We start from the raw sequence: 21,877 nt of genomic DNA on the forward strand, positions 1-21,877 counted from the left end.
CCCCCATGGCACCAATCAGCAGCCTTTTTTAGACAGAGGTTGGGGCAGAGGGCGCGGAAACGGACCAGACAAGAGGGTGCCGTGGGAAGACACACTGGCTCAAGGGATGGAAACCAGGAGCAAGACAGGACGAAAGTAAGTCTTGTAGTGAATCTTTCTTCGCGCCAACTCAATGATTGTGAAGAAAAAGTCCTACAGAAGGGTCTTGGATTCGTCCCTACTCCAAAAACAGACAACTTCCAACAGAGTTGCGAAATCCAAACATTCTTCAGGAAGATCAGATTGAGAGCTTTTTTCGACGGGAGACCACATGAGACTCCCACTGACTCAGGCCTCCACAACCCATCCAATTTCACTCCACACAGTGGGATGGTTCCCAATGAGATTCTGACATATGAGCAGGCTGTGCTCAAGGATATTGGATCATTGAGACCATGTAAAAGACATCATAATCTGTCTAACTCAGAAAGGCAGGTGTTGGATTCCTTAGCCAACGATGGGACCATCACAATCAAACAAGCCGACAAGGGCGGGGCAACAGTCATAATGGACACTACTGATTATGATACAGAATGTCTGAGACAACTAGGGGATAGCGCTACTACACCCCTATTCCATTGAACCCCACTGAACGCCTAAAGATATCCATTACAGGATTGGTCGAGTCGACCGAATGTCATGAATGGATTTCTAAAAAGGAGGCGGAGTTCCTTGTGAAAAAAGAACCTAGGGTGCTCTATTTTTACACCCTTCCAAAGATTCACAAGGGGACCACCCCAGTACCTGGACGTCCGATCGTATCGGGCATCAACTCCGTACTGGAGCCCTTGTCGCAATTTTGCGACCACTTTTTACAACCTTTGGTAAAAAGAATCCCTTCTTATGTTCAAGACACCACTGATGTCCTTCGTCTCCTGGACAACCTACAGGAAGACACCCTAATTGACTTCCTCATCACCCTAGACGTGGAGGCCCTCTATACCAACATCCCACAGAGGGCCACACTAGGGGTGATTGAGAGGATCCTAAATACTGAGGAATGGACCTCTCCAACGTCACCCTCCTTCATTATGGAGTGTGCGAGCCTTGCTCTCACTGAAAACTTTTTTGAATTTAAAGGGCAACATTACCATCAAACCCAGGGAACTTCTATGGGCAGCACTTTTGCCCCCTCGGTGGCCTGCCTGTACATGGCCAACTTTGAGGAAAGACACATCAATGGACCAATGAACCCCTACCACTCTAACATCAAACTCTGGAGGAGGTTCATTGATGATATCCTCATACTCTGGTCAGGGACTGAAGATCTCTACAAGGAGTTCTTCAACTGGCTCAACACACTTAACAACTACCTTACCTTTACCATTACTGCTTCTACATCCAAAACAGCATTCTTGGATCTCACCATCAGGCTGGAGGGTGGTAAGATCGATACCACTATGTATCCTCTTTACAAGTCACCACCCCAGGGCCTTGAGACTGATTCTTCCCTTTGGTCAGTTCCTGCGGGTTAGGCACAACTGCACCAACCTAACCGACTACAGGACTGAATCTTCCATACTATCCCGCAATTTGAGAGAGAGAGAGGATACCCCACAAGGGAAATCTACAGGGCCCGGAAACGGGCACAAAACAACCACAGAGGGGCCCTCCTGGAGTATAATACTCCTACCTCTCAAGACACAGATCTCTTGACCTGCGTCACCACTTTTTCACCAGCCTCAAATGAAACTAAAAAGATTATAAAGAGACACTGGCAGATCTTGAACACAGGTGAACTTAATTTGGCGACCCCCAGATTCGCCTTCAAGAGGTCAAGGAATATCAAGGATATTCTGGTCCACACCAGGCCTAAGCAGGCTGTAACCCACAAACAAACCACACTCTGGCAACTACCACCAGTACGGGGACACTACCCATGTGGATCCTGCAGTGCATGCCCTTTTACTAATGTGTTCAAGACAATCCGACTGACAGATTCCTTCCTGTGGGAACTCCGGGCCCACACTAATTGCAACACACCTAATTGCATTTACTTACTCAGATGCCCATGTGCTCTACAATACGTGGGCATGACCACCCGCCCCATTAAGATCCGCATTTCGGAACACAGAAGCAACTTCTGTTGCAAAAAAACAAACACAAAGATGTGCAGACACTTTTTAGAGCAAAACCACGCTGCTGATTCAATGTAATGGCTAGTCCTCGAGACCCCAAGCGACAAATCTAAGCAGAACATGTTTCAAAAAGAACAGAGATGGATACACCGTCTGTCCTCTGATAGACGGGGGCTTAATGAGGACATCCCGTGGAGCGCTCTGTAATTATGGTCCTTTACCCCTCCTTATGAATCTACAGTACGATCCTGTGCTACGGATATAGATTGATGTGACATTAATATCAACTTGTCCATCATCATATATACCCCGTTCCAAGATGGCTGCCACAGTCACGGCTATAATCACGTGACACGCGAGACTGTACTACTACCTACACTGGCCACGCTCCCAACATTAGCAAATGAGGTAATAACCGACAGTACATCATTACCCGGTACTCTACTTTCCTTCTACAACTCCAGTGTATGATCTAATACTACCAATACAGACTGAATTGACATTTATATCTACTTGTCTATCTCTATATTTGCTCCTTACCCCTTTCTAAGATGGCCACCACAGTCACGGTTGTAATCACGTGACACGTGGGGCTGAACTACGCCCTACACTGGCCACGCCCCCAACATTAGTAAACCTGGCAACACACCAGAATACACCACTATCCGGACCCGGTAGTGATGGGTAGGCACAACGGGCGCTGACTGAGGCAGACTGAAGTAAGTGTTGATACCTTGGGTTCCCTTGCGCAAAATCAGCGACACGAGGGGGACGCGGTACCGCTCTCTCCTCTCGCACTGCATTAGTTAAGACGCCACTTCTGAAGCATAATCTGGTGTACCCATGGGGCGCGACCACTGGCACCTCCCATTAACCGGGTTCCCAAGCGACAACTACTTTTGGGCAGTAACGTGCACTATTACTATAACTTTTGCTAGTTGCAACATCCTACTTCACCCAAACGATCCACTAGCTGGGTACTAAATTTGAGGGGGCGGCATATAATACTACCCCATCGAGTAAACACACTACAAGCATAATCTGATGTACTCAGGGGGCGCGACCACTGGCACCTCCCATTAACCGGCTACCAAGCGGCAACTATCTTTGGGAAGCAACGTGTACTAAATCTATTGCTCCTTGCAACTTCCCATAAATGAACCGCTCACTGGGCACTAAACTCGAGGAGGCGTCATACGATACTACCCCATCGAGTATTCACACTACAGCCGCCTACGTTAAAGCCCGCGTGGGGTCACATATCCAAGTGACCACATTACCGCTTTGCACTATTAGGCGGGAAGGGGGGTAGAGCCTGAGCGCGACTGTTGAACTGCATATTTGGGCTATTTAGAATGATAGCATACGGTATAATCATCCTAACTTATATACAGCTCAATCACCAGATACCGGGTCCCTGCCCATAAGATACTAGCAGGCGACTGTTCCAACCACTTGATATAGAGTTCTTCTCTAACTAAGCCACTCTGATTGTTCCCTGCTTAGCCTTAAACCCCTATGGTTCCCCCTTCATGTCAGACCTACCGGGTACTGTTGACACCTACACACTCTGAGCATTAGGTGAGTAACAGTCTACCCGAGCCATAGGATGAATATTTGGGGTTCATGACAAGCTGCTGTTGTATATATATATATGTTTTTAATGTGTGATTCATGACATTGCATACTAGTCACAAATTACCACTAGTATGTCACCTTGTTCACATCAGCACTGTGTGCTCACGGTCACGAAAGGGTCACTTGTTGTCACTAATCTATGGTAACAATCTCTTTCGTCTCCCCTAGGCAAGAGCAGTGCCATACAGGTAGTACAACTGATGATACATAACAAACTGATACTTTGATAGGTCATGTTTTTTGTGATAGTAGTTACTGAATAGGTCCTGAAGAATCGCAGCCAATGTGCTTAGGCGAGAAACATGTTGACCAGACGAAATGCACTTTAGTCCTGTATCGTGACATGGAATCCTAACTTCCAGCGATCACAGGCTACCTCTTGATTTTACTTGTGGCAGAGAACCACCAGAATAAATTGATCTCCGGTACCTTGTGCCACATTTTAGCTTCACTCACACTATCCACTCTCTCCTGGCCCCTCACCCACACTTCACCCATAGGCAGTTGGATAAAAGATCTCCGCTAAAGAGCCCCTCTTTGAGGTGAGCCCGTTGGACATTGCACCGCCTGCCCAACGAGGAGCATTGCCGATGATGAAGCATGACACTCGCAAGGGTGTGTGAGGCCATTATATCCAACAAATTGGATACCCAGGGTAGTCCTCCACTGAGCACTATCCCTACCATTCCCGTGACCGTTTTCTTCTTCTTCTCTCCCCTTTAGGAACAGCTCAGTCACTTTTGTTAGTTGACAATCAGACTGTGCCTATTATACTAGTCGCCCAAGCCTTGGCATACTGTGGGGGTTTTTTGCATTCATTTGGCTTCACAGGGGACCCATATATAAAATCCTGCTGGTTGTATTGTTCTGCCTAATCATTGTAAGTGTATTGAACAATACACCACAGAAAATGTATATTTCACAAACAGCTACATTTCACACCAAACAAGGTATAGCATATTTATCCAACATAAACAATATTTATTTCAGGGTGAAGTTGATATTTTGATAAAGAAGCAGTCGATGTTTCGAACAAAAGATGTGCATTCATTAAATATATATGGAGCTGCTATTTGAGGGGCAATTCATACTTATTCATTATTGTGTATTATGGTACTAAAGCACTCTATGGCATTATCACTATTGATATCAGAGCAGAGTCCTGAGTATACACTGTTGGTGTAACCAGTTTAAGCCTGTAAGCTTTCTTTAATTCAACATTAGTACTTTAATTCAACAGTAGTGGGCATTGACCAGTAGGTGAGAATGGCTATTCCCACATGACATCAGTTGCACGCACACTGAGTCGCCATCTTTAGTTTTTTTTCCCCTTCTTGGTGAACTGTACTGCCCTGTTCTATTGCCTTACATGTAGCTGTATGCATCCTATTTCACACCTTGATAAGAACTCACAACTCTTCTTAGAGTAGGCGGTATGGTTGCACGTGAACCCAGAAAAGTTCTCCAAAAGTGGGGAAATACGAAAGAGGTGGCACCTCTCTGAAAGTGCTTCCTGTTGGCGAATCCACACCCTCTGAATGTCACATTCCATCGACAGACCGACAAAGGTCCCTGCCTAAAGATTTAAAAAAAGGCTCAAATATACTGGACTGTTGGAAACGTATTCTGATGCTCCTGGAAATAGCCTTTGCACCACCACCGGAGTTTCAGAGGGTGCAGTGTAACCAGCTGAGGAGAAATACATATGTGTCAACATACAAATCAATTAACCTGTCTCGTCAAAAACCAAAATGCAAGTTTGATTTTAAAACGGCAACAATTCATGGTCCATGCGATTACAAGTGAACCAACATAACATTTGCACCATACAGCGCTCAAGAACCAAATGAGTTCCAAAAGAAGTTTTTGGCCCAATGCCCAGCCTTAAATTGAGAAATATTAGGCATGGTTTTCCAAATCCAGCCACCATGCACATCACCACAGAGGGCCAAACAAAGATTTGAGGGCCCAGATGAACATGAAAGACTACATGAATCATGTTGAGACAAAGTTCACAATTATACGCACATTACGTTTCCAAGGCACGCCACGTTGTTGTAATGCAGTCATTCAGGTTCAAATCGTCTTTCTATCTAGACATCTTTCCCCTTTTTAGGTCTCGCGCCTGCTGTCGCAAAGCGAGCCTATTGCGATCGTTTAGCTTTCAAGGACTAACAAGACTTGGAGACAAGAGACTGGCACACGCACGCAGCCTGCCGGAATCGGATCAGGTTGCGCGCGTGAACACGCGCTCCGATTCCGGCAGGCTGTTCACACACACAATGTATATGGACGCACACACACAAACAGACAGGTACACACACATACAGAGACCCCCCGCCGCCGCACACACAGACACACACACCAGCGCACCTACACACACGCACACACACATACAGACCCCCGCCCCCCGCACACATACACACAAGTGCATCCCCCTCCCCCTACTACTAAGCCCTACTTACCGCCATTCTGGACTTCTGCAGCCTCCGCGGGGCTCTCAGGCACTCCGTGGGCACGTGCGCTGGGCTTCCGAAGACGGAAGTCCCGCCCCACGGAAGGTTTCGGTTTCCCGACTACACTTGATTGAAATGTTGGCCCAGCAAGGATCCTGCAAGGATGTGCGAGGCTCGCGCATTGCCATGACAGCCCGCCCGCCGCCTGTGTGTGCGTGACAGTGCGTACGGCAGGCGGGCCGGCCCTCCTCATCGGTGCAATGGGCGCTTGATTACTCTGCGGGCACAGAGAGGAAGGAGAGCCCTCCCCCTGCTCGCCTGCTCTTTTCAATGCAACTTTCTGTTTTCCGACGCAGGGGGCTGCTGCTCGCTATCTACCCCTCTATAGATTTGATCCCGGAGCCGGGAGGGGGCCGGGTGGGGGCGGGTTGCAGCAGTGAAGGGCCCAGGAGTCTGTAGACCCGGCCGGCGGGGGCAGCAAGGGGACCCCGGCCAGAGGCAGCCGGGCTGTGCTGGGATCGCCCTGCCGGGAGCAGCGCTCCCTCCTCCGCAAGATCCGAGCCCTTTGCACCCGGCGAGACCTGCTGCTTTTTGGGTCCTTGAATTTCTCCCCGAAAAGCTGCCCCCACCTTATACGGTCTCCAAAAAGGACTCAGCCTACATCGGCTGATCTCACGGGATCAACTCAGCAGAGGCGATCGCAGCCTAGATCTTCTGGTCTCTGCTGGGAGCAGATCACCGCTCGCGTGCCCCCTTCCTCTGCTAAGAGGATCTGTCTGTATCCGCTGACGAATCCCCACCGCGTCAGAGCCGGTCTGTTGGTAGGATCTCCGCGATCGGGTGTTCCCTTCCCGGGATCTGCTGCTCTCCCCTGGTTGGACCGGCTGTACTCTTTCCGGATCTGATCTGATCGTCAAGTCTGTGTGGTGCAGGTGAAGTCGGGGACGTATGAGCTGTGTGAATAATAACTGTCAGCCCCGTGCCTGAGGTGCATCATCAGAGCTGTGTGAATAATAACAGCTCTGAGCCCCGTGCTGAGGTGCATCATCAGAGCTGTGTGAATAATAACAGCTGTAAGCCCCGTGCCTGAGGTGCATCATCAGAGCTGTGTGAATAATAACTGCCGGCAGCCCCGTGCTGAGGTGCATAATCAGAGCTGTGTGAATAATAACTGCGTCAGCCCCGTGCGGAGGTGCATCATTACAGCTGTGTGAATAATAACTGCGTCAGCCCCATGCTGCGGTGCATCATCAGAGCTGTGTGAATAATAACAGCTGTGAGCCCGTGGCTGAGGTGCATCATCAGAGCTGTGTGAATAATAACTGAGTCAGCCCCGTGCCTAAGGTGCATCATCAGAGCTGTGTGAATAATAACAGCTGTGAACCCGTGCCTGAGATGCATCATCAGAGCTGTGTGAATAATAACTGCGTCAGCCCCGTGCGTGAGGTGCATCAGAGCTGTGTGAATAATAACAGCTGTGAGCAACAGCATACTCTTGCACACACTCTCACTGCTCACCAATTCAAAGTTTGCAAAAAAATGTATGCAACGCATTGTCATACACAATGCTAATAACTCAAACTTTAATGCTGCGAGACCTATTGCATTGTAAATGCTTGTTCTTCAAAGCGGTTCACAATGGCTGGCAGCGGCAACAAGCATTATAAATATAATGAAAATTAAAGAAAATCTTTGTATGCTAGGTACTTGTCTGCTTTTATAGATCATTTGCTAGCTTGTATTTTGCAATATTAGTATGCAAACATTTAGAAAGGATATTCCAGGCAAATTTTAACAAATGGTGTATTTTCAAGCTACTTTACCCAGAGAGCTTCTGATGAGTACTTTATCGTCTCATGTAATGCAATTACCAGCCCATCCGGGGAGCCATGCAGTGGTGAGCAAGGGGCAGGATCCCAGAGAAGATCACAAAATGTTTACACGGAGGTAAGTACCATGTAGGTGGGTTCATCAGAGCAGACTTCGCACTTCTTTGGCACACGGTCATTCTACCTCTCTTAACCGTAGTTGCATGATCCATAAATGAGAACATTGTACCCAACAATAAAACGAACTTACAGCAAAAGTAGTCCCCATACCAATGCACATGCATCACAGACCACAGTAGGCGTCATGGCTCGTTGGCGTCTAGGTCCACAAACTATTCTAAGACATCGAGTCTAATGGAAAATAAGAATGCAAACCTCCTTTAGTAATTCATATATAGAAGTAATAGGTTTACTTTCCACTCTTCCGGGATATTGCGTGGTTCTAACATCTAGTGCAACGTAATGTACTCGAAGCCTACTTGTATGGTCTCTGAGCTCTCATATACAATGCCTACATGTATATATTTAGAAAGAAGTAAACGAGCTCGGTTTGTCAGGAGACCTGGGAACGCTCGCTCCTCCGGATCAGCAGAAAGCTGCCTGGTCTCACATTACAAACAGCTCAGGCCTGGAGCCGCACTCGCTGGAGGAAGCGTTGCCATGGAAACCCACAGCAATCTGTAATGCGAGCCTGTACTCAAGGCATTTACATCTGCAACTCCTCAATGGCAAAATCTTCCAATTTCATGCCTTTCACAAAAATATCAAAACACGCCGCTTGTAGCGATCAAAACACGCATAACGGCGTCTATGTAGGAATGCGTATACGGCGGGTCCTCGGCGCAATTCGTAAACCCGGCAGCAGGTGATTTCAATTTTTAAGAAAAGTCATTTTTCTCTCGCAAGAACCTAAATCACAGCGCGTTTTCAGGCAGCAGCAGCCTGGCCGTACTACCGGTCTGAATATTACACCTCAAGTGCTGCTCATAACCAATACACTCCATCAAGGACAGCGCACGCGCAGAGTGGACTGTCAAGGACGAATCAAAAGTGACCCCCCCTTACAAGAGCAGCTTGAGGACGCCTCAATTAAGATGCCAGGATAATGTTCACCATCATTTATATCATATCTAAATTTAAAAACTGTACATACTGAGCACAATAAAAAAAATCTACTATTAAATGGATCAGACCAGAGCAAACCTATGCAAGTGTACAGCTCTGTCATATTAATGCTTACGTACAATATTTTCAGTTGTTGAGCTTATCGCTCGAATACATGTGCATACCTTGCTTTGATTTAATGAAATCGAGCACCACCTTCGATTGTTTTGCCACAGTTTTTATTGTTTTAAAGTTAATCATATACATTGGCTGAGCCCACCTTCAAAGGAAATGCACTTTAAAACATAGCATAATGGAATAAAGTTTTCACTTCTTAACTACAGAATGCCCTTATAGGGGAGGTTGAAGTAGGCCGTTGCGTACTCTAATGAACACGTTCAGTCTCAGTTGAGGCTTGGGCCTCTGCTGTTGCATATTGCTAGAGTTATAAGAATATAAATTGGGTATAAGTGACCTCTTAGGCAGATAGATGAAATAGATTGACTTTATGTTGACATTTAAAAGTGGGATTAGAAAGACAGCTCGTATGGGATGACTGGCTAAGCTTACTACCTTTGTCATATGAACACTTCAGAAACTGTGTAAGGGGAAGCAACCACTTTCCACCCCACCAGATAAATTCATATTGCACTCCTGCAAAGCACTCTAGTGTTTTTGCAAGCAGATGAAATTACCGTTTTTTTTTCTCCATCTACTTCTTTTCAAGACTGGCGTGGTTAATCAGGTCACTGTCATGTTAGGTTTTTGAGGAAAGTTCTTCCTTTACGACCTGAAGAGCCTGGCCTTTAGTATTCCTCTAACTGTTTTGCGTGAAATAAAAAAACAAATCTATCTAGACCATTAAGGACATGGTCTCGGGTCCTCTGGCTGATTGCTTCTCCACCAATTTCGTGATTCCTTTCTTCCTGGTGAGGATTTTGCTGCCTAAAATGCACCCATCCTTCTGGGCTGTATTGTGATCAGAGTAGTTTGCTGAACAGGCGCCCTGCTGTCCCGCACCACTACCCCTCCCTCCTCCACATTTAGCAGACTTTACAGGGGGCCGCCATGCCAGTCATGGCTGTTCCAGGCCGGAAATCCAGCGAGAATCGCCCCGCCCTAAATAGGGCAGGTTGATTGTCACTATGACCTGGCAGCCAAGGCAGAGATATGTCAGAGGTTTGTGACAACAGAAGCAGTGGAGCCTCTACCGTCTGAAACCTTACGGATCCCCAGCCCCCCCATCTTTATATGGAGCTGCTAGGGAACCACAATTTTGGTTGATGGGATATCTGGTGGTGGTGTTTGGTAAGTGACCTTCATTAACGACCTTCGTGTCCATGGTCAGTCCGTGGCCAATAAAGCTTCCCTTGGCTAGCAGGCTCGTGACAACCAATGAAGCATTTCCTCGATTACAAATTGAATGACATAGCGATGAATGAAATTTCTAAGCATGTCTTAGTGGCCTCTGACCGTAAACTGGCTGAGCCTTACTTGGCAACGCGGATCTTTGAATACAGGACCAATTTTTAGTGGTGTTGATCATAAAAAAACGCAATTGGCAGAAAATGCAAAAGATAATCTCTGCTTAAACCGGTTTCCTGTTGTTTTTATTTCTGAAGCAGTGGACAGCCAGGGAGAGGTGGTGGATTGCTTTATTTTGACCTTTTAAGTAGTGGTCAAACCACCATTCAATCAATCAATCAATCAGAGCATTTGTATAGCGCACTACTCACCCGGAGGGTCTCAAGGCAACCATTAGTTGCAATTTTCCTTAATTTATTTGATGTACGTTAAATTTTACTTCATCGTTGTCTAAGGCAGTTGTCTGTCTAGCTTTTGGTGTGTAATGCATTGCAGGTCGTGAGTAATGTTATGTACATATGTGCAGAAATTTGTAGAGATAAGAGGTGATAATATTTTGGTACTGAAAGATGTGCGTTTGGCCTCGGTACCATTATTGGGTATAAATGTTGGGGTACTTTGGACGTGAGTGTAAGAAGAAACTTAAAGTGGTGAATACCTTTTTGCTGCGCCGATGGGACTAGCAGCAAAATACTATTGACCTTCATCAGACAGTGTATACTTAAGAACCGTGTGATGGAGAAGGCCCATCTTTTCACTCCTATGATACTGAGTTCTTGATAGTCCTTTTAAACCATGAACCTCTAATTTCAGCAGTCCTTACACTGTTATCTCTGGTCAAGATGGAAGGAGTTTTTTGCCACTTCAAATTCTCTTCCTGACCTGCCACTAGCATGCTGAGACCCATCTTCTGTTCTTGTGGGATCACAAGTTTCTCTGAAGTCATTTTAGTATTGCAGTGCTGTATCCTTTCTTGTTTTCCACAGTGACCTATCGAGAAAAGGCCCAGCGGTAAAAGAAAATAGTAAAGGTCTATGCATACTTGGAATCAGGATGTATGGAAACCTCAGAGCTGTACATTCAACTGAAGGTCATATCTCGCTATCATTGTGTACAGTTATATGAAGACACAAAGTTTTGTACCAAACACTTTTTATCACAAATTTCACCAATACAAGAAACTTACTGACAGCAGTGTAGGCAAAGAAGATTGCGTGTACAACAATATCGGGTTTTGACCTTGCTTCCACCCTTTTGAAAAGCGCTCAGATATCCTTCGGGATCTTGTTCGCGCTATATAAGAATATATATATCAGCCGTAAAATGCCCGCTCCAGCATTAAGACACTCACAACATTGGAGTGGGCCTTTAATGGCTGGTATAGCCCGCTATGACATAATATAAGGCTATAAGAACATTCCGTCCCATCAGGGGCATTGGGGGCAGGAAGATACAAGGACATGGCACTGTGCCTAGTGAATGACATATGTGACATGTTTTCCAGTGTTTATTTACTGATGCAAGATGGTGGACACAATTTGGATCAGTAATTTGAAGAAAAAACCAACTGCAATGATGCAAAAGCGTTTTTGCCTAACTCAGAGTTGCCTAACTGCACATGGCAGCAGCGAGGTGCTCCAAAAGGTTGGGGAGAAACAGGTGTGGGTGGGGAGTGGGAGATTGGGGCAGACTCAAGGGAGCAACAGAGGTGGTTGAGACTGTGCCCAGGGGAAATAAAAGAGAAAAGTCAGGGAGGGGTGGGGTGGGGAAACCAAGGGCAAGCTTGTTGGGAAGGCGAAGGGAGCAACACAGAGCTTGTGGGTTCCCGGAATATGGGTAGTAGAAAAATATAGTGATCCAATCAAAATGATGGTATTGAGGCTATGTTCGAGGTGTGGAGAAAACACAATAAGAGGAAGGCAAGCCATCAAATAAGAAGCAAAACAAATCAGATTGACAAAACCAACCAAGGGCAAGCAAGAGACAGGATCTAAGGCCACTGAAAGTTGTTAGCACGGTCCACATGAGGGTTTCTCCTGGAGACATCTAAAAGCTGGCATGGTGGGCAAGACATACAGAAGCCGGTCTGCCAGTACATGGGATTGCAATTCATCCAAAATCCATGGTCAGGTTCAATTCATCAGTGTACCTATTAATTTGGCTGAGAGTCAACAGAACATATGCCCACACACCTTTGCAGCAAAGGGAGATGCAGGCTACCATGGAAGCAATATTATGCACGCTGTATTTCAACATTATGAATTATTAAATTGTGAGCGCATTCCAATAGTGGGTTGCTTTCAGACAGGGGTAGGCAGGACCCAGGAGCATTTAAAATAAAATTCATGTACCAGGATATCTATTTGCCGAGTGTAAGAAATAACTCCAGATCAGCTGCCTACGACTACTACACTGTGCACTGAAGCATTATCACAGTACTTATTCCGGATGATAGAAACTGAAACGGGGTAGGTATTTTATTGTGCTCTCGGTAAAAATAATAATCTGAAGAACTACATTCTGATTCTAGGGTTTTTATTGGGCTTTTATGTGCTGTCCTTCTGAAATAAAAGCAAGGAGGGTATTCGAATCATGGCGAGGGGAGGGATACATCTTTGAACTCTAACTGTAATTTATTTGGAGGGGGATACATTCAATGGGTTTGCTTAACTGATGGGACTGGTTGGCGATTCAGGAATTTACTATACTGCCAAGTTTCACTGACGTGGTGTCGTTCATTCACTTGAAATTCAGTTATTGCTAATCTAAATAATTGTAGCCTTCAATGGGAACCACCGGAGGATTCAGAAAAAGGGAGCAATAGGTTTACTTTGTTGAGGCCAGAATTGAGTTGCCATGATGCATTCTGGACTTTGGAGATGGCTGAAGTGAAGTCGAGAAGGCTGGTGCACAGAGCAATATAGCAAGATTTGCAGTAAAAGTCCAAAGTCTATTGGACGTTAGTGAGCTGCCCAAAGGGGGAAGAATGTGTTTCTTATTACAAGATTAACACATAATGACATGCTCAGAATGTGGTCTAAGTTTAAGCCAATTGACTGCTGCACTTTCTCATTAAGGAGTTCCACTGGGGTTTAACAGTTTCTATAAAAGACATTGGACATAGTTATTGAATGATGAAAGACGAGAATAACCAAATATAAAAACCGTAAACATCTGTTTTGGGAGTGCATATTATAAATTGGGCTTAACACTACAATTGTTCAGCTCACTTTGCAGGATTGCCGGTACAGGTGTAAAAGTAGAAGTGTCAAATTTGGGTCCATGAGCGCCAGATCCAGGCCAGACTTGAATATCTACACAAAAATACACACACTGAATATAAATATAACACCTTTATGTAGCCAGTGGTAATTCATATCATCTGGTATGGATCTGGTCCTACCCGACTTAGTGACATCCATGGTGAAAACACTCACAACATTGAGAAAAAAAAGTTGCCCTTTACTCAAACCGCCTTCAGTACGTCTGGCGAATTCAGGGGATGGTTGTTTGTGTTTCCACAAATGGCAACAATTGGCTTGTAAAGAGAAACTCAAACCTTCATTCTTACTGTTGAGATCTCAAAATTCAACAACAGACACTACTTAAAATACAAAATGTATTTAAAACTCTTATTCCAGAATGCATTAAAACCTAGCTACAGTTGAGCAGGGCGCTACATAAGTCGAGTATCTTTGAATGTGGACCTGCACCATTCAATCGAAATAGGGAAAGTAGAAAAAAGTATTAGCTTCACTTCTTCCTGATTGTATACTTTGAAAACATAGTTGAAGAATTAAGAGGTCGTTCACGGTTACCCTTGCAAAGTAGACTAGTTTAACCTGCTTTTTAACATAGTGGAGATGTGAGCAGAAGCTGCTGATGACTGCAGTTTTGAATACAAAAGTGGATGCATTGGCGTTTTAATCCTGTCAGAAGAGCCGTCTGCAAAACACTGATATGCAACAACACGATCCGGGAACCATCCATTAAGTGCTTATGTTAACGCAGCTTGAGTTATTGATCAGCTACTTCAAACCACCATTATCTGAACCACTCTCCTCTGATCTCATGCACGTCCTACCTCATCTCCTGCTCTGTACCTGACCTACTCAGATTTGTGCTTCTGTCGTATCCTTCTGCATCCGTTCATACCCCACTATGTTCGCTCGGTCTAACCCTTTCTCTTTGGTGTGCAACTCCTACATGACACCAACAACAATTAGCAGTGAGTCAGGATAAAGGCCAATCTAAAAATGTACCCAAACAAAAGACAGAAAAGGAAAAGTTAGCAATTGGAACGAGTTCCCATCAGTCCACCATCGAGACCGCCCTTCATCATCTGGGATCTCTTGTACAAATCAAGGTATTGAGGAAACCACTGCTGACATGGCAGATAATGTAACCAAGTCAGTGGGTGTCCCGAAGGCTGTACCACAGAAGTGAAGATGGTGTGTCTAGTGGGGAACTGAATAGCAGTGCTTTAAGAAAAAAGTGTAAGTGAAAAAGTAAAGAGAGAAAGGCTCTAAAATTAGGTCGTGATCGGGAAAAAGAACAACTTTAATATGCACCCTCACACTCCTAAATCAATAAAAACAGTGCAATCAGTGGGGGAACAAATGACTACTAAACAAGATGTAAGGTCGACATGTTTCTGCAGTTGCTGGAGCCTATAGATCTCCTGCTGCTTCCTCAGGACCATTAGTGCTACTGCTATAAAGAAATAGAACCATATCACCTGATAAGTGTATGTGTACTCGTCTTCCCGTCCCATTTGTTGGGAAGGAAAAACCCCACCTCACCCGGCACCAGCTCCCCACGAAAGAGCTTCACAGGGAAGACCGGTGTACCGACGGAGAGTGCGGTGCACCCACTACCTGAGCTGGTGCCGGGTGAGGTGGGGTTTTTCCTTCCCAACAAATGGGACGGGAAGACGAGTACACATACACTTATCAGGTGATATGGTTTTATTTCTTTATAGCAGTAGCACTAATGGTCCTGAGGAAGCAGCAGGAGATCTATAGGCTCCAGCAACTGCAGAAACATGTCAACCTTGCATCTTGTTTAGTAGTCATTTGTTACACTACTGATTGCACTGTTTTTATTGATTTAGGAGTGTGAGGGTGCATATTAAAGTTGTTCTTTTTCCCGATCACGACCTAATTTTAGAGCCTTTCTCTCTTTACTTTTTCACTTACACTTTTTTCTTAAAGCACTGCTATTCAGTTCCCCACTAAACACACCATCTTCACTTCTGTGGTACAGCCTTCGGGACACCCACTAACTTGGTTACATTATCTGCCATGTCAGCAGTGGTTTCCTCAATACCTTGATTTGTACAAGAGATCCCAGATGATGAAGGGCGGTCTCGATGGTGGACTGATGGGAACTCGTTCCAATTGCTAACTTTTCCTTTTCGGTCTTTTGTTTGGGTACATGTTTAGATTGGCCTTTATCCTGACTCACTGCTAATTGTTGATGGTGTCATTTCTAGTCAGGGGGTTTAGAAGTCAGGGTCTTGAAACATTCCCCTGGGACCTTCTTTTGTGTTTAGTTGTGCAACTCCTACATCCATTTCACAACCCCCATCCTTTCCATGTAGCTTTCCAATAAGTCATTTTTGTCTTACAATATCATAGTTGCTCTTCTTCTACCTCATGGTCACCATTGTTGACTCAGGGGCACCTTTCTGTCACTTTCCTCTTCATCTCATGTGTTCATCCTTTCAACCACTTGGGTCACTCTCTCTTGGGTCTATTCCCATCTTGTTATCCTTAATACATTTCACACAATACTGTTTGCCCTTCTCCGCAAACGCTCTTACCCTGCTTTCAATCCCCCCCATCTATTTTTTCAGTTGCCCTCTTAGCAACTCAGTTAGTTTTCCATTCTTTCTGCTACGACTTCATGCAGTATAGCTCCCTAAAAAGCAGCAGTTTCACAAACAGCTCCTGACAATTTAAATGTGGTAGCCACACTACGGTCCATGTAAAGTTCAATAGAAATCTGTACACATGCATGCACAATTAGGTTGAACATATTACTATAAAAACAGGACAAAAAACATTGATTAAAAAACATTCGTTATCATGACAAAGACACCTTATCAAGGAATCTGAGCACCCTTTCAAGAATACTCTCTGTATCAACACAGCCATGTTCTGAGCCTAGAATTTTATAAAAGAAATATATTAAGAAGGCCTAAAACTCCAAGTCAAGTTGGATGTTTTGGGTATCTTCAGAACACATTGAATCCACTACAAAGCAATGTGGAGGAAGAGATGTAAAAGCAGGGAGACCCACTCAGGCAGAAGAAACAGGAACATGTGAAAGAGGATCTATGGCTATGGAAGAATGGAATATGATGTTGCCCCCATCTGGGAGCCTGCATTATGCTCAGGACACTGTCATATACCTTACAGTTTTAAGAGGAAACCGAAAATGGAACGCAGACTAAAGCAACAATTGGTGCACTTAAAACATTCTTTGTTTATGGTCTTCCATGTGTGTTGCCAAGAAACACAAGTCAAAACCGTCTTAATTCTCTTTAATTCCAACGCCAATGCTTAAATTTGACCCTGTAGGCCATGAAGACCTTGCAGACGGTACATCTGAAGCTTTGCATCAACATTCCGCCACCTCCACATTTCCACTAAACCAAAACCACAACCATGGAATTCTTCTAAAAGCCACCCATTTACACAGGCTGGTGTTGTCCTTGAAAAAGAACCTTACCTTGCCATGGCCCCTCTCCACCTTCTGAAAGCATTTGTTAAGTGACAGGTTGTGTCTCACAGAGTTCTTCCATCCAGTGGGTGCAGTCTCAAAGTAAGGAAAGCGCTCCAGAATCCAGCCATAGATCTCCTTCACTGGCAGGCACTTGTTGGGAGAGTGCTCAATAGCCATGTAGATGAGGAGGCTGAAGGAATAGGGAGGCTTGGAAGAAGCCGATCTCTCAGGCGTCTGGTAGGAAGAGGGTGAGAAAGGTGGCATGTTGTCACTTTCTATGTCATAGAGGGGGTTAACTACTGGAACCCCCTCACTGGCCAGACTGAAGTTATTCAGCAGATCAGTGCTCTCGTGAAGCCAGTTCAAGTTTGTAAGCTCGTCATCAGGAGTTCCACAGTCCACTAAAGTCGATTTTGGCCTGGCAGCTCCAATCGCCTCGGGCAAAGTTCCCATTCCGTAAATCTGAGTTAATCCTGCAACCCTTTCTCCAGTAGGACTTTCAGCCTTCTTATCTGGTGTCATTCCAGTTACCGGACCCATTTAATCCGACCGTTCTGAAAAGAAAGGGAACTGTGTTATCACTTGCAATTCTCAATTCCACATTAGTTCACCTCTATCACTATAAACCTATTTGTCACAATTAAGGGAGAAAAAAACAACACAACACTTTGAGGTTAAGGCCTTGATTCGGAGTCGCTTGGAGTTCAGAGCTACGTGTGATTGACCGCACCCGGCAATTACAGGAGTGATAGTACTCATCCTTTGGTAAATCTCAGCTAGTCAAATATGTCAAAATTCAAAAGGAGAAAAGTGTATGGAATTTACTGTGGCATATGGAGTTTGGTGCGTAAAGTATAAAAATGTGCATACCAATCCCCATAAACTAATATTAGGTTCAATGTATCACACCTATTAAATTTCAGACTGAAAGAGTAGGACTTTATAAGGTGCAATGAATCGCAACTTTGCTCCGACCCATTCATAATCATGGCCCAATTGTCTTACTTGTCCATACTGCAAACATAAGGTCTGTCCTCCTGAAAACATGATTTTAGATTTCTTCAAAAAGAAAGAAGGTTAGAAAAACGAGGTATACTGAAAATGAAATGTGTGTTCTGCAAGTTCTTTAACAACCCATTATATGAAATAAGTCCTATGAAACCAAACCTGCATATGCTGAACATAAATTAAGTCCCTCTAAGGAGCTTGTGAGTTCAACAGCAGTTTACATTCCACAAAAGCTTGGTTGAATATGAGAGATTCCATCGTTGTTGTGAATCCGAGGAAAAAGTTCAGTATGAATCAAGTTCACAAAGGTCCTGAAATGAAACCGCTGTTCTTTTGCACGGTGCCTATGAAACTACCACTGATACATTCACTATTATTCACATAAAGGCTCATATCACCAAGCAACACTATCTAACCCTCCACATACATATTGCAGCACAGCATATCACATCACAATACAATACCACAGCAACAACCCAACTTCCTACACCACATCATACTGCCCCACACACATCATACTATGCCGTATCACAGGCTACACCAAATCTTACTACACAAGATACTCCGGTAGCATTCTACTTCACACCGCACCATATATCTGTCAGTAGAACAACCCTATAACTGGGCCTTTGAAGTTTCAAACAATACCATAGGCCATTAAAAAGGTGGGGGGGCTATAAAAATAAACAATGCATCAGCACATAACATAAACCACCATCTCATCCCATGCCACACCACACACCCCTTAACAAACATATTGCCTCACACGATAGAAAGCGATCCCCCCCTTTGACCATACCACACTTTGACACATGACCGAACATCGCATCGCACATTAAATGAAATACCTTATCACACCTTCCTCGCATGACACTCGACATGACTATAGCACACAGTGCAACAATGTATCACAACATTTTGCAGCAGCTGATAATGCCTTTCACGACGTTTTACCGTAGCACACAGTAAAACAACTCACACGGCGACCAGGGAGACATTGCAAATCGGAGTAACTACATGATGGGGCACAGAAGTGCAAGAACGGGATAATGCCACAGGTCCCGTCATGTGAAGCGTTGGGGTGGAGGGTGTATCAAGGGCTAGTCAAGGGGGTGGAAGCAGGGGAACCATCTGACCTGGAGGGCACGTGTTAGAAAACAAGGAAACCGTGATCCGTGCTTCTCACATGGACAACTGTATGTGGCCAGCTCACGCGTCAGAAAAAGTTCTGATTTATTCGTGTACGCACCAGAAGGAAAAACAAAAAATATTGTGTATCCACAAGCACTCGAATAAATAAATAGAATTAAAACAACACTTTGAAATGTTTTCCATATATATATAAATATTTTTTAAGAGTTTTATGCGCGAACTAGACCCGAACCGAATCAGGTATCAGAGCGCTTTACATAGCACCAGTTACGTTACATGAGGACGGACACACATTCATTTTAGGCACGGGGAGATTAAGTGATTTGACCAGAATCACAGGAGGTTTTGGCGTCGTTACCGAGACTCGAACCCAGGTCCCCAGGTCGAGCGCCCTAGCCGTTAGGCCAACTCCTCTCCCCAAATATTTAACCGCTTCCGTGCGGCGCGTTAGCCGCGCCCTGTGCTGGACATTCCAGAACAGGGCGGGGTCGTGACGGAACCGTTCCGTCATCAGCACAGCTCAGCCGTAACTGATGACGGAACGGTTCCGTCACCAGCATCGAAGGGGTTAATGTTTCAATAAAAATGACAATGTAAATTGAATGATATCATAAAAAGTTTCCTTGAATTTCCTTTCTTCCGAGATCGCAGCAACGCGCGACGGGTAAGCTAGTAACATCTAAAATCGTCATGTTGCCGCTAAGAGACTAAATTCATTTTTGTATCAGAATACCTTTGAACGACAGACTGTGTGAACTTGTACCCTTAAACAGCCACCAGGGGGCATACGCGCTCAATAACTAGAACAAAATACGTAGTTCTAAAACGCGGCCTTCGCTTCTAATTTGCTAAAACTTTAGAAAGAAACTATGAACCGCGACTTCCTTCCTCATTTCTGCGGGGGTGTAATGGAAAAAACCTGAAAGAAGAAAGATGCGCGATAGGGAGGATGTGTCTCCATCTCCACCATTAAACGGGAGGGCGTAATAGTGGAATTTCCAATAATCAACTTAATGGAGGCAATTGTGACGATTGCTTGTCTGCTAAAAATGACTTTCGTTTGTCCAATATAAAAAAAAAACGCGAGCTCAGGACCCCTTTAAAATAAAAAGAGCCGCCTCCTTTCCTCTGTTTCTCGCCACTGATCCAGGGGCGTTTGGCTCCGGTGGAGATTCAGCAAAGCTCTATCATTTCTACTCAAGGTAACTTGCCCTCCTAACACCAAAGACAAGTAACTAAACGGACATTAAACCTTGGGACAAAACTCCTCAGAGGTTACTGTCCCGTGGATAATCTATTTACAACCGGTTCAAAGACCCCGGGCTTTGACAAGACAATCAAACCGGGCTGTTGGCAGGGGAGGGAAGAGAGTTCATTTCAACTGATCAACACCACAAAGATCACCTGTTTAAATGTTAAAGGCCACTGACTTCGTCTTTATGCACCTTTATCCGGAGTGCATAACAATACGCGGCCACAAAAGGAGTCAATGGGGGCGGTTTATCAAGAACAAATGTTAATTAGCTCTAAAAAACTGGATGTAGGCCTGGCCCATTGTCTTCCAACTCAGCTTTGCAATTTAACGCCCACACTCTAACTAAACGCCGCAGCAAAAAACACATCTACAGGCGCAGCACTTCAGGAAGCAGGTTACATGCGTTTCCTGCTACTCTGGCAAAATGGTTGATAGTTTTGTAACGCAGTAGTTTCCAAAGCGGTTTAAAAAAAAAAAAAAGGAACACAATACAAACCCTTGCTGAGAGTTAATATTCTAACACTGACGGGACGGCCCTCACTGGAGTACAGAAGTGCACGGTGTAAAAATAAACCGGCTATTTTGACCGGCATTCTTTCTCCCCTGCCCTTGATATGTATACTTTACACGATATGATATGAGCACTGCAAATCCATTACAGCAGCTTTGTTGCCTAGGTTACTGCTGACCACAGCACACTGTAGGGAAAAGCACCCACTGGAAAAGCTGTTCACAGTTCAAATACTGCAGCAGCGTAAAGTCATGGGCTCAAAAAAAGACAATGCACAATTCAGTGTTGCAGCAAGAAACAAACAAGGATGACTTTTTAAAAAGTTTTTAACTATTCAGAGGTGGGTCTTCGTAAAAAAAAAAAAAAAACACGGCAACCTATGGAAATGTGTTAAAAGAAATAATGTTTGATTTGACTGTAAACAGCCACACCCCCTAAAAATTAAATGCCTTGGCTCTTAATCAGCTTACTTGGAAGCGCCCGTCTGGTTGAGTAGTATAATGGTAATCCAGCACAGTGGAAGTTTACCAATATAGACAAAACGTGAAATGTAGAAAAAACTTTGGGAAAAATGTCTACCTGCACCTACCACTAGATAAAGAAAGAAAGAAAACACTATCTAGCCGGGTGCTTCTCAAACTTTTTGAAACCACGACCCAATTTTTAGAACGACAAACCTTTGCAACCCACCTAGCTCATATAGCCTTAGAACA

The 21,877-nt window shown here is 44.7% G+C and overlaps 1 protein-coding gene across 1 annotated transcript in view; it reads right to left on the reverse strand.

Moving 5' to 3' along the window:
- Nucleotides 1-21,877, reverse strand: part of FOXN2 (forkhead box N2) — a 146,971-nt gene that overhangs the window by 101,289 nt on the left and 23,805 nt on the right. Inside the window, exon 2 of the mRNA XM_078649646.1 lies at nucleotides 17,245-17,792. Within this exon, the coding sequence (XP_078505772.1) occupies nucleotides 17,245-17,778 (534 nt within the window). The 5' untranslated portion in view covers nucleotides 17,779-17,792. The remainder of the gene's footprint in view (nucleotides 1-17,244; nucleotides 17,793-21,877) is intronic.

Source organism: Lissotriton helveticus, chromosome 6 (assembly GCF_964261635.1).
Source record: "Lissotriton helveticus chromosome 6, aLisHel1.1, whole genome shotgun sequence".
In the NCBI taxonomy this organism is placed as follows: Eukaryota; Metazoa; Chordata; class Amphibia; order Caudata; family Salamandridae; genus Lissotriton; species Lissotriton helveticus.